This window comes from Suillus clintonianus (assembly GCF_016758775.1).
Source record: "Suillus clintonianus strain FC179 chromosome Unknown DEU56scaffold_162, whole genome shotgun sequence".
Lineage (NCBI taxonomy): Eukaryota > Fungi > Basidiomycota > Agaricomycetes > Boletales > Suillaceae > Suillus > Suillus clintonianus.
The window spans coordinates 78,303-91,533 of record NW_024539386.1 but is presented as its reverse complement, the minus strand read 5'-3'; the positions used below and the strand labels follow the sequence as shown (position 1 = coordinate 91,533).

Below are 13,231 nucleotides of genomic sequence, written 5' to 3'. Positions count from 1 at the left end.
ATAATTCAGCTGAGAATCATAAAGGTGGTACATAGTCTATGAGCATCTCTTTGGTCTTCTGCACCTTCGACTCTTGCTCCATAAGTTGTTTCAATTCCTTGCGAGAAGCTACAGCTTCCTCTAAGCACTTCCAGGAGAAAGAAGATTTGGCGGTATTGTCAGGAAAAGTGTTCTGAGTAGCAATATACATGTGTAGATAATCATATCCTGCTATAGCAAAATCTCTGACACTCTTCTCCAGTATAGACAAAGTGACTTGCTCCTTTCCAGTGCCATTGGGAGATCTCTTGCGCTTTCCAGTAGGTGGGCCCTTTTCACTGACCTCAATTATCTTAAAGTACAGCATTCATTAGTCAAATGATATATTGCAAGGCGACTTGACACTCACACCATTATTATTGCCCTCTTTTCCATTCTCCATCATTCTCCCCTCTGCTTTCCTGATTATCCTCAGTATTTGAGACACCTGCTAATAAGTGATATAGTTTTGTTCTTGAATACTTGAGAATGACTCTATCATTTTAGGTGCTAGGATTGGATGTTTAAAAGTGATTTTCAGATTACCCGCCAAGCTCTATGGTTCCTGGACAGCACCATCTATCTGGCCTTCTGAGCTATTGACATATGCAGAATAGTTCACCAAACTGAAAACAGCTCTAGAGCCTCATCATGGCATGTATCTTGTTACTAATTCTGTACCATTGGCTGACGGTCATTCACCTGGAGCCATTATAAAGCTTTCTTCTATATGTCATAGTTGTCATTTGATACTAGACTTTTCTAACGGTGTTCTTGCTGAATGGACTACTGATACAGTATTAGATAAATGCAAACAATCTCCACGTCACTCGTACTCTTTCCCCTCCTCTCTGCCTTGATTTGCAGCATTTCTTAGTCACACTTGGCTCGTGTAGCTGTTGTGGGGGAGAAATGCAGCATAATTGCTGCTTTGCTTTAGTATTTGATTAAACACTAACAAAAGAACAACTTACTTGATCTTGGGGGGCCATTAGCGCCTGTTCAATTATTGATTGTGTGTTGGGAGTTTGATCTTCAATAATTCTAAATTCTAATCTATTTTTAATTAAATTTTAATCTATTTTAATGTATAGTTTAAAATAAATGTCTAAGCTGGTTTTAAGCCCCAAACTTGACTTAGCCGTGGTTCCTGAGCCGAGTCAAACCTTAAATTAAATAAGCCGAAGTCACATGTAAGCTCAGCTATCAAAAGATCTGGCCCTGGCTTGTGCAGCTGTCTATGAAGCACATTGGGCTGTCATACTAGCTTCCAGGCACTGCCCCTACCTAGCTTGCTCTTCTTTAAAGATTTTGACCACCATAGTGAGGGATGCGAGCTCTTTTTGGAAAGTTGCCTGTTCTGCATCCAAAGAGGCAGTAACTTTATTTAATGTGCATTCCAAGTGATCACACTCGGTGATTGACCTTGTAAGTATTGCTTCTTTTTTGTGCCTTTCTGCTTTCAAAAGCTCACTTGCTGCATTCAGCTGAACCTGTAGGTCCTTGCCTGGCCCATTATCCACAGTGGAGGCATGATGAATGGGCCCTGTTATAGTGCTGTGAGTTTGTTGGTAAGGTAAGGAGGGTAAATTAGATGATCATCAAGTTAGCCAAATCTGTTATGACAACGGTCGTAGTCGGACTGGGATGGGTAAGCGAAGGACAACGGTCCTAAGCTATCGTGTCGTGTATCGTTTGAACGTCAATATACCTGGTAGCCTAAGCCGTCAGGTTGTGACAGAATGGAAGGGGAGGTAAGCTTCTAAGGCAGTGGCCGACGAAGGGTTTCGTGTTCGACGGTTAAGTCTAGACGAGGGATCGGTATCGATTCAAAGACAAACGGTCTAAGAGAAGATGTATCGGACTCAAGGATAGCGATCCAAGAGTATAGAGGGTTCGTGATCAGACTCAAGAGAGTTTACTCAAGAGAATATACAAGTCAAGGTAAAACCCAGTAGAATCAAGTTAAGGAATAATAGTACAAGTGGATCGACTATATATAGGTAGGGATCACAGTGTTCAGGGCAGGTCTGGTAATCGTACAAGAGTCAGGAAAGATATATTGGGTAGGCAAGAGGAGGCAGGAGTCTATGAGGTCAGGGTCAGGGTTCAGTGGGAACATCAAGGGAAAAGGAAGTAAGGCCATGAGGCCATGGATCAAGGGTCCAAATGGAAGCGTCTAGCTTCTATCACAGAAGGTCAGGGTCGGCGGGGATCAGGAAGAGTGTCGAGCACCCTGTTATGACTCCGAGCTAGCTCGGTTCCCTTAATTGCCTTTGAAAAAAATCCGAACACTAATAGATACCGAACCATTCCGTACTTCACAAAAGACCTCGAAAACCACGAAAAACAAAACCTTTCTCGGCTCCCTTGGCTCCATCTTCTGTAGTATATAAGGCGCTACCTTTCACCACATCCCCCAACAATGTGCCCTCTCAACGCGCTCGCCATGAACCACTTACCACAACCATCACATTCTTCGGTAAGTCCCAGTGCATCATACCGACTAATTCCTATACCAGCCGCGAGTGCATAAATATGCCCTTGTTCGATTCTCGAGACTAAAAGAGGTGTGCGTGGCTGTAGCACGTTGGTGCTGCGTCCAACTGGTTGTCGAGCACGGCCGGGTAGGACATTTTTTGGTCTTGGGATGAACGCTGTACATTTACTTTAAAAATAAAACTGAAAACATATAGAGATTTCGTACCAGAACGATGGCGCTGTTTTCCAGTCACTTCGAAGTTGAAGAAGGGTAATAGGCTTTGAGTCCTGGCAGATGGCCGCAAATGCATTGATGAGTGTGAGCCGAGATAGTTAACAAAGTATGGCGCGATTTCAGCGTGGCCAAATGGTAGTCCGGTAATGGTAGTCCGAAAGGCAGTAAGCAACAGCTCAATATCAGGAACATCTCCTTGAACTAGGGATGGATGAGATTCACGCCCTCAACATCTGAGTCAAGTAAAAAATTACCTTCTGTTGGGAAGTCATGGTACGAGGATTCGAGCAGCGCCGTATGGTGTGTCTCGTTAAGGTTGACTGAAAATAATTAAGCAAGTAAGAAGAAACGGCTGAAATGAAAAACGTACTGGAAAATCTGCAGCGGTGGTCTCGAAAATGACAAACAACCTTTGTGTGACCAACCGCTGAAGTGACAAATCGTACTGGAGTGGGACGGTTGTGCGTGAGGCCACAAAAACACTCCCAAAAGCAGCGCCGCCGCATTAAGTATGCTGCAATTCCGCTGGGTACAATGCGGAGACCTCTGGAGATTGGACTATATAACTACGAGTGAGTATTTAAGCAGAGAAACAGAGACAAAATACATACTATGCAATCTCAACACATTGACGAGCGTCACGAGAGTAAATTACGAGCTCTGTACTGCTACGTTGAGCAGCGCAAGCCGTTGCAAACAGCGTGTTTCGAGCAGGCATGGTAACAGTAGTAGTTCGCGGGGAAAACCAAAGGAGTAGTAGCGAGGTAGTCACTGATGAGAGAGCTTGAAAATGGCTGGGTTTATATATCATTGTCAGTGCTTCAATAAGTTCTCGCAAAGTTCGTCAGTCACCTCCTGAACAGAACTCGGCAGACATTCAATGGCCGAAAAAATCTGTTGCCATCGTTCGATTTTTCAAATGCGCACTAAGATGGGGGAGTTTGAGTAGTGTGTGGGCATGGCCAGTGGCATCAAGGGGTCCAGATAGCAAATGCCGTCTGAAAAAAAAAGAAAAAAAACATACCGGAAAACCTCCGTAGTGAATAATCAGTCTTCTCTCGACGCATTTGACACGGCCGATGTGGAGATTTGTTAACTGCAATATTGCAAGCCAGCCGAGGACCTGTGAAGACTTGTGAAACCCGTGAGTGCATGAAAATTTATTGTTCAACTATACCAAAAAAGAGGAAACCAGAGGTCGGTGATGTAGCCGAAGTGACAACAGTCACTACTAGTGTGGAATTGCAAGGAGACTCTAGAGCAAATGGGTCGCAGAACAGGGTCTTCGTGTATTGAGTAGGTGACAGCCTGAGACGAGCGTTGAACGTTGAACTCAACTCGTCCAAATAAGGCAAGTTCGACTTCGCCGTGCATGATCCACTGATACTTACACTCAGATCATCTACTACTATATCTACTACGTCTTCGGTGCTCAGCGAAAATGCCCCCATATCATGGAATTATCCTCTGCTCAGCTTACTGCGCTTCAAAGTGCTCAGTCCATCTTACACGACGCTGGGCTGTCTCCTCGCGATCTCGATGATCACTCTCAAGCTTCGTCTCCATCCCCATCATCTTACTCTTCCCCAGATTCACCTACTACACCTCTCCCATTGTCTGATCCGGACTCGTGTTCTGCCATTCTCGCAGCCCAATATATTCCCCCTCCTGCACGCTCCTTCACGCCAGCTGAAATATCTGCTGGTGCTCACCGTATCAATCGACAGTCAATCGCACACGCAATCATCAATCACCCACCAGGTATCATCGTCGAGTATCCTCAAACTGGTTCATCAAAGGGCAATGCTATTGCCCACATTTTTACTCTTGCTCGCGACTCAAACACCGCGGATTTCAACCCTGCTCCTCAGTCCAACTTCCAGTATTCACTAGGTGATGGTCATGGTGGCTTGAAGGGTGTTCAATGTCACCTGCTCCGTGATAGTGCGGGCCAGCCAGTGCGCTGCAAAAAACTCTCTACATCTTGTAAGTCTGCGACGTTTTTCTAACCTGCATTTAGTACTGACTGCTCCTTTGCAGGTAAAGGACTTAAAACGTGTTCTGCACGTTCGGAGAAAATTTTCAATGCCACGCACTCATATACGAATCGCTCGCACGTTGCAGAGCTCATTGCTCCCCCGCTCCTACCATTTGAAGACAGTGCAAAGCGTGAAGTTTTCCTCAAGACATTTGCTTTTTTCTGCTCTCTTGTAGAGCACGGTTGTGCATTTATGGCCAGTCCTGAGTGCGTTGGCATGGATCGTGATGACGCAGACTCGGATGATGTTAGTATGACGAGTACTGTTATGGACGACGAAGAAGGTACCACACGACACTTGTCGAGTGCTAGTAGTACCTGCCAAGGTAAACTTGTCATGCGAGTTGACAGATTCAACCGGCGCTACATCCAGTAAGTTGTTTCTTTTGATTTTCTCATTACTGCGCAGCTAATGTAAGATTTAGATGCCAATTTCGCTCGCAAAATAATCGGTCCCACCTGATTCTTGGTAACCTGCAGGAATTTGATACTCGCTACCTGCAGGCTCTCCTTGATGATGATGAAGTACTCATTGCATCTCATGAGGAGGATGCGAGACAGGATGGATATGGCCCGCTCATTCCTTGTCGCTTTGTTGCCTCTCCGTCTGAGCAAAAGCAACTTTGTCGTGGGTTTTTCATTTATGTTCTTCTTGCAATGTCTTGAAGTTTTTGTAGCACATTGGCATCGATTCAGCGACGGAACATTAGCACGCGGAACATTACTTAAATGGGAGCACCATTGCACCGCCAAATTCGACATTTATGTACCCGAGGATTTACCTGCATGCCCTCAAGTTGTTGTCATTTGTCACAACCCTCATTCACATCCTCCACCGGCACCTGTCAAAACACCACCTTCACTAGTCAACCTATTTCTGTCTCTTCTACTGGATATGGACTGGCAGCTTGCTGATGCAACTCCACGTCGCATTGTTTTGGACTCGGGCTTCATGAAAGGACTTCGTATGGCATTAGGATGGGTGGCAGACCGAAGCCCTTGTCTTTCTGATATTCATCCGTCGCTCGCCAACCTTGATCATGTCCGGCATTTAATTAATGTTTTCCGCTTTGAAAAATATCCCCTTGGTACCGGTTTTGAAGGTAACCGTGTTTTCGCATCTAATAAATAAAATTGACAGAATCATCTAGGTGCAAGGCTCCTAGTTGACGAAGAAAATAAACAGCCACGAGAACAGCGTTATGTTCGCTGTGCGGAGACCTACACTCTCACGGCGAAGACTGAATTCCGCCTTGTTATTTGCATGACAACCAGCATGGCTCAGCGTCTCTTGGGTGCAAAACGGATCTCGATTGACACATCATTCAAGCGCCTGCACGGTTGGCAGGAGTTCGAGATCGAGGCATGGGATAGCGAGCATATGCGGTGTAAGTCATTTGTCCAATCAGTCAGCTGTACTACTAAGGAATCAATAGCTGTGACGGGCGCGAGAGCTTTTACAACGTCTCAAAGTGCCCAAGCACACCTAATCTTATTCCAGCGTATTTTTCAGATCGCTGAAGAAGATACAGGATTATCGGTATCTTTCTATCACATTCACGGGACAGGATATGAGTCCGTTGTTGCTGACGGGCACATGGGACAAGGACTTGGTGAATTGTTTGTTCATCGTGATCTCTCTTTTGATCCTCATTGTTGAGATTCTAGGCCTCGGGATGTTCTGCGTTGAACTCTGTCAGAATAATCATGCGTTCTGCAGTTACGAGCAAAATCGCCGGCTTCGTGACCTAGATCCATATGACCACTTGCGTCGTTTCTACCGTGTTTGCATCACTCATTTCAAGCGCAACGTTCTTGCACTTCGGACATATGTCTCAAGTGAAGTATATTCTGCAATGTTGAGTCTAGCATCTACAGAAGCACAACCCGATATTGAAACGACATTCAAAACCATCCGCGCCGGTGGAAGGAAGGCCCAAGGTACATTTTACTGACAGTTTTCAAGCTTGACACTAACACGCACATAGCTTGGTTGAAGGATAAATTAGTAACGAACAAATTTGTGCTCGCTGCGATATACCGTCCAGCAAGCCTAATACCAGAAATCATTTGGAGAGCCTGTCCATCGACTACGAACGGCAACGAGCAAGCACATCGCAGTGCGAATCGTGACGGTGTTAATCTCACCCTTCTCGGTGGTATCATGCGGGGTCGGGACTTTGACGAGCGTGCTGCACAAAGCATGGGAGTCCATATGTCCTTGGGCATCAACACCCGTGATCAAGATGCAACACACGTGTGCCGTGCTACACGATCCATTGTTCGACAAGGTAATATATATTAAATTTGTTGCAATTCTAATTGAAATCTGACATGCTGTTAGCACTTGTTCAACGGCGTCGAGCCACAGTTGCACTACCTAAGCACACACCTTCAAGACTGAGCAACAGCACACTGCCACGACAGCAGTACCACGCTGAAGGCAGGCTTCCGCCGAGTCGTTTCAGCACCCTCACAGGTGCACTCGATGACACCATAGCACCACCGAGCTCGACATATGTCAGCACGCTCGAGCATGCACTGACACCTGGCGCGAACATTGTTGATTACTGGCCAACACCAAAAACCATCAGTAACTCGCCACAAACCATCAACAACTCACCAGAATCTGCGTGGCACCCCATCCGCATTCCACTCTCTCGTTTCAGCACCCTCGTGGGTGCACTCGATGACACCATAGCACCACCAAGCTCGACATATGTCAGCACGCTCGAGCATGCACTGACACCTGGCGCGAACATTGTTGATTACTGGCCAACACCAAAGACCATCAGTAACTCGCCACAAACCATCAACAACTCACCAGAATCTGCGTGGCACCCCATCCGCATTCCACTCTCTCGGTTCAGCACCTTAGCTGGAGCTCTCGGTGAAGGCCTGTGATCTCGAGGGGGTGCGGAGCGGTATAGATAGTGCGGCAGGACGAAGGTATTGTTGACGAGGTAGTGCTAAATGGAGGAGCAAGTGTAAGAACCACATAGCATAGGAATCGAGTGCCTTTGATCAAGTCCTGACTGCTATCAACGTTTTACGATTATGTAATCATTGTAGCGCAGGAATCAAGAAAAATATACCTATAGTCCATTAGAGTCCTGACTGCTATTAACGTATTGCAACTAATCATCAAGAAAAACATACCTATAGTCTATTAGAGTCCTGACTGCTATCAACGTATTGCAACTAATCATCGTAGCACAATAAACAAGAAAAACATACCTCTCAGTAGAGTCCGGACTGCTACCAACGTTTTGCAACTAATCATCCTCAACACAGCGCAGTTATACGAGAGCAAACATAAATCAATGTATTGCGCGCAAGGGTACAACAATAATACAAAGTATAGCACGGACTGAACAACAATGACAGACAAAGATAACCATGACAACGATAAGAGAAGGTAAGGTAGGATGGTGCACGCTGTGGAGAACAGTGAGGAAGACGAGGGAACATGATGCAGAAAGAATGGGGGGGATGCGGAGATGGATACTGGGTTGAGGTATATATACAAGTAGGTGATGCCGTCAACTATACCTTGAAGCGAACTGAAGCGAACTTTTCGGGGGAGTCCTGGGGTCTTGAACCCTGTGAATGCCGTGAGGGTGTTTGGACTTTTTGCAGAGGTAGTTGAAGGAACCGAGCTAGCTCGGAGTCATAACAGGGCGCTACGAACTCGATCAGGAAGTGCGTCAAGCATCATGGTGAATTGTGAAGAGGTGAAGGTGTGACATCGTGACGAGGTGAAGGTGTGAAAGGGTCAGAAAAAGATGGGGGGGCCATGTTACTGTAACATTAGCTCCGTTTCAAGATGTGAAGTCACCGACTTCTACAAATCAAAGTCGTCCAGCGAGGGGCACATCTCCGAGAAGTGTCCTGGAGTGGAGGCTCGACAGGCAAGGCAGACGTAGGAGGTGCAGGTGTTCGTATGATGACCATTCAAATGGCCACAGAGTTGGCATCGTCTAGATGGTTCTACTTCAACAATGGGGGTGGAGGGTCTAGTGGGAGCTAGGGCTCGACCAACTTCAACCAGTCTATCATGAAAATCTCCTTCATCAAGTGCGTTCATCAAGAACTCGGCTTGGGTGTTCAACATCAAGAGAATGTCATTTGAAACATGGGTGGGGATGGTGTCGTTCAGGAGAGCGCAGGTGATTCTGGCATTCTGCACATAGGCGTTCCAGAGAGCATCAAGCAGGGGGGAGTCGCGGAGTGTTTCTTTCAGTGCCTCTAGGGCAAGAGGGTCAAGGAGGTAACGATGGTAGTTTTCATGCATGTATGGGACAATGCGAGTCGTGAATGGGATGTTGTTCTGGTGGAGGGGATTCATGATGATGTTTCTGCTGCTAGAAGACGGGAGAGTCGAAGTCGTTCTTTATAGCCTTGGAGGGTGTCGGCGGCATTCGTAAGTTCAACTTCAGGGAGCCACGAGTTTTCGGAGCTTGGATAGCCTTTCCATGATACGAGGAATTTGCGGTGTCCTTTTTGTCCTTTATGAGCTAAGATGGCTTCGATTTTGTATTCTTCTTCGTCATTAATCAGTTCAGGGGGTGGTTCTGTGAAGTTCGGACCGTGGATTTCTGTCTCTCGATAGGATGATAGCTCGGAGGCGTGGAAGACGGGGTGAACTCTCCATGATGGAGGTAATCGGAGTTTGAACGTGATGGGGGATAAGACGTCAATGATTTCGAAGGGACCGTGTCGTTTCGGAGCGAGCTTCTTGGAAGGGAGATGGGTAATAAGGTGTGAGGCAGATAGCCAAACCTTGTCTCCACGTTTCCAGGGTTCATACTTCTGTCCGTGCGATCTCTCAGCCATGCGTTGCATTGCAAGGTTGTGGCAGGCGAGGGCTTCTTCTCGAGTTTTCTGGAGTCTCGTCAATCGTTCTTCTGCAGTGGGGATGGTGGATTCGGGGAATGTGTAGGGGATACCGCGTGGTTCATAGCCCATCATGAGGAAGAATGGGGATGCATTGCGGGCGTCATGCTTGCGGTGGTTGTGGACAAACTCTGCCATAGGAAGATGTTTGGCCCATTCAGTCGGGGTGTTGCGGCAGTAGATGCGCAGATAGGTTTCGAGTTCCTGGTTCAGTCGTTCTGTCTGTCCGTCTGTCTGAGGGTGGTATGCGGTGGATAGGGCGATATCGTAGTCAAGGAGTCGTCCAAGTTCTTTTGCGAGTTTTGAGGTGAACTGGGGGCCTCTATCGGAGATAATTTTGTCGTAAAGTCCAAATCTAAGGAAGACTTTCTCGAAGAATAGCTGAGCTACTCCTTCTGTGGTGATCATTTTGTTGCAGGGAGCTAAAATTACCCCCTTCGTAAGACCATGGTCTACCACGACCATGACTGAGTCATAGCCGTCGGACTCGGGGAGGTCGGTGATGAGGTCAACGGAGACCTGAGAGAAGGGATGGGTCGATTTCGAGGGTATCGGATGCAGGGGTGGGGTCGTCGGATGGGTATCAGACTTCATTTGCTGGCATGTAGCGCAGCCTTCTACGTATTTTCGGATGTAGGTGCCCATTCCGGGCCACCAGTGGTTACGCTTAACCAATTCTTCTGTCTTGAATCGTCCCGGGTGACCTGCAGTTGCATGGTCATGATGGAGGGAGAGGATCTTGGGTCGGAGTGCGGGAGGTGTGTATGTGCGGTCCTTGTAGAACAGCACACCGCTGTCTAACTTCCAGTCAGAGAGTGCAGACTTCATAGGCGGGGCACAAGTGCCGTCTAATGCCTTAGTTGCAGTGTCAATGATTGGGTCAGAGTCAGGGTTGCTTGCTTCGCGGAAGGCGTCCGCTAGAGAAGCATCAAGGAGGTTCACAAATAGGTTATCGGGGAGGAGGGTCATATCTTCGTTATCCGGTTCGCCGTTTGAGTGGTCGGGTCGTCTAGAGAGAGCATCGGGAGCGATGAGTTTGCTTCCAGCGACGTGGTGGAATTCGAAGTCAAAGGTGGCGAGGGTGAGTTGCCAGCGGGCTTGGCGTCTGGTCAACTTCTGAGTGGATCGGAAGTAGAGGAGGTTCTTGTGATCTGTGAATATAATCACGGGGTGCGGGTTTCCTTCGAGGAAGTGTCTCCATGCTTGGAGGGCGCGAATCACAGCAAGGAGTTCACGATCGTAGATCTGATAGTTCCTTTCTGCTGCGTTCAGGGATTGGGAGAGATATCCACATGGGTGGTAAAATCCATTTTCGTCTGTCTGGAGGAGGACTGCTCCGGTTGCGAAGAGTGAGGCGTCAGTTGCTAATGCAAACTGCTTGGTGGGGTCGGGGTTCTTGAGTACTGGTTCCGAGAGGAAGCATTCTTTCAGCTTTTGGAATGCGGCTTCGCATCCTTCTGTCCACTGGAAGGGGACATCTTTCTTCGTTAGATCAAGGAGGGGTCGTGCGATGTCGGGGAGCAGTATAGTCTCCCAGGCCATACTCAGTTGTCTTTGCAAAAGAGTCATTCATGCCCAAATCAAATCTGACTGTAATGTCAGATTCCTGCAGCCATGCTTGAGTATTAGGAGATGCATCTGGGGACTGTGATATGGGAGGATGAGCCACAGGAGTTAGAAACCTGAAATGAATATTAATAAAGTTTTAATAACAGCAATCAGAAAGTTACCTGGGTTTGACAGTAGCCGGAGGAGAACACTGTTTATATTGTTCATGGTGCCTTGTTTGGGGGGGACCAATCAATTCAGAACAGACTTTCATCATGTGCTTCTTCAGGACCTCAACATTGAGGTAGGTTGTATCAGTGCCTTGATAGCCTGCATCAGAACAAAAACATTGAAAGCGACCTTCGGCATTGGTGATATGCTTGCCATGGAATTTGGTAGTCACAATCTTTGTGTAGCTCTTCTTGTGGTTGGTTGCTAAGCTTATACTGGCTCTCAAATGTTGCTATTTGCCAGTTAGAGCAGCTGTAGGTCTTTATGACCTGTTGAATGGACTGCTGGCACTAGTAGTAGAAGTAAATATTGCAGAGAATTTAATTATAGTTCTTGACTATCATTCTCTCCTCCCACACATAGATGGACAGCTAAACACTCTTTGCACCTGACCTCAGATTCTCCCTTTACACCGTCTAAGTCTTCTTCATTCTCCTCACTGTCCCATACTCCACACATCTTGTTGGCCCATCTGAAGCTCCAGAATTAGGGCCAGCACATAGCCAAAACCAATGGTTCACAATAGGAAAATCACAGTATGAATGAAACATTTAGAATGAAAGTGGTGGAAAAATCTTGAGATGGAACCTTCAGTGGGGGAACTGCAGGTTGATATAGATTAATTCTAATGTTTCAAAGTTCAAAGTAACTTCACCTATATGCCATGTGAGGAACTTCTTCTGTGAAGCCTTGGAAGTATGATTAGCATATTAATAGATGCCGCCAAATATATGTCAACATCATACAAGAACATTGTTATATTAAATTTCATGTTCATATTCATTTTCTTTATCATTGTCATTTTTCCATGTGGGTGATCAGTAAGGTGCAACTTAGAAAGCACAGATGGGCCAATGGAAGTAACTTGCTTACCAGTGGATAACCTGTTCAGCTCCGAACCAGAGAAAATACATATAGTGCAGCTTGAAAGCCGGCAGAAACACCCATGGGTAATACTGTCATGTATGCTGTCTCTGCTGCCCCCTTTGGCAGTGTCTTCATCCTCATTTGCTGGGCCTACATTAAGATGCTCATTGGCAACAGCCTTTCAGAGTCTACCAACATAGCGCTTCTTGGTACCAACTGTATGGTGTACCGACTTGCAGGACACTACAGCCTCCAATTCAAGGACAAGAATGGGCGTGTTGATCACGAGCGGCTGATTGACCTTGCATGACATTGTGCAAATATTGTGCTGTGTCATATTCCGTACCTGAAGCTTCTCGTCCGGTCCGGTCCATCCGTTCTCTCGGGTCCATTCTAGAATGCATTTCCCCGTGTCCCCATTTGTATATGCTTCTTGATGCCCCTATACGCCCGGATCCTTCTGACAGTTAATATCCGGGTTCATTCTGATCTGTCCGTTAGTCTATTCATTTCCCTTTCATTTAACTTGTCCCCCCTGTTTCATTTAATCTCCGGCTCCATTCTCGATCGTCCGCAGCAGTTCATATCCGTTAGTACATTTTCTACATAGCCCTCTGATCCGAAGACTGCGCTTCGGCCGGAAACCCGTCGGATACACTACAGTATATAAACCCTTTGTAACCCGTAGTATTTCCTCAGTTCGATTATTAACTTAGACTCTGTTCAATCCTCGTGTCCTCTCAGCTCTTGGGATTATTATCCTAGTCCGATCCTCCGAGCCTCGGGATTATATCCCTAAGGCTAAATACCTCCGCCTCTACCTTCGGGTAGTCTATACCTTGTTAGTTTCTACCCGGACGAAGTCTCGGGTAGTCTTCCCCCTTTCGTCCGGCCCATCCATACCCCTCTCTCTCGTC

General features: G+C 46.7%; 2 protein-coding genes across 2 annotated transcripts; one reads left to right on the top strand and one right to left on the bottom strand.

Moving 5' to 3' along the window:
• Window positions 1-16: 16 nt before the first annotated feature.
• Window positions 17-424, bottom strand: DEU56DRAFT_761612 (uncharacterized protein; the record flags this gene model as incomplete). The annotated part of the gene is made up of 2 exons (XM_041350565.1): window positions 17-331; window positions 389-424. 2 exons carry the CDS (start codon window positions 422-424, stop codon window positions 17-19), a joined length of 351 nt encoding a protein of 116 aa, XP_041201724.1.
• Window positions 425-4,188: 3,764 nt separating this feature from the next.
• DEU56DRAFT_748432 (uncharacterized protein) lies at window positions 4,189-7,077 on the top strand (the record flags this gene model as incomplete). Its single annotated transcript, XM_041349357.1, has 8 exons — window positions 4,189-4,720; window positions 4,775-5,144; window positions 5,198-5,397; window positions 5,450-5,875; window positions 5,924-6,160; window positions 6,209-6,385; window positions 6,441-6,713; window positions 6,761-7,077. The coding sequence occupies 8 exons, from the start codon at window positions 4,189-4,191 to the stop codon at window positions 7,075-7,077; spliced, it is 2,532 nt and encodes an 843-aa protein (XP_041201723.1).
• Window positions 7,078-13,231: the final 6,154 nt, after the last annotated feature.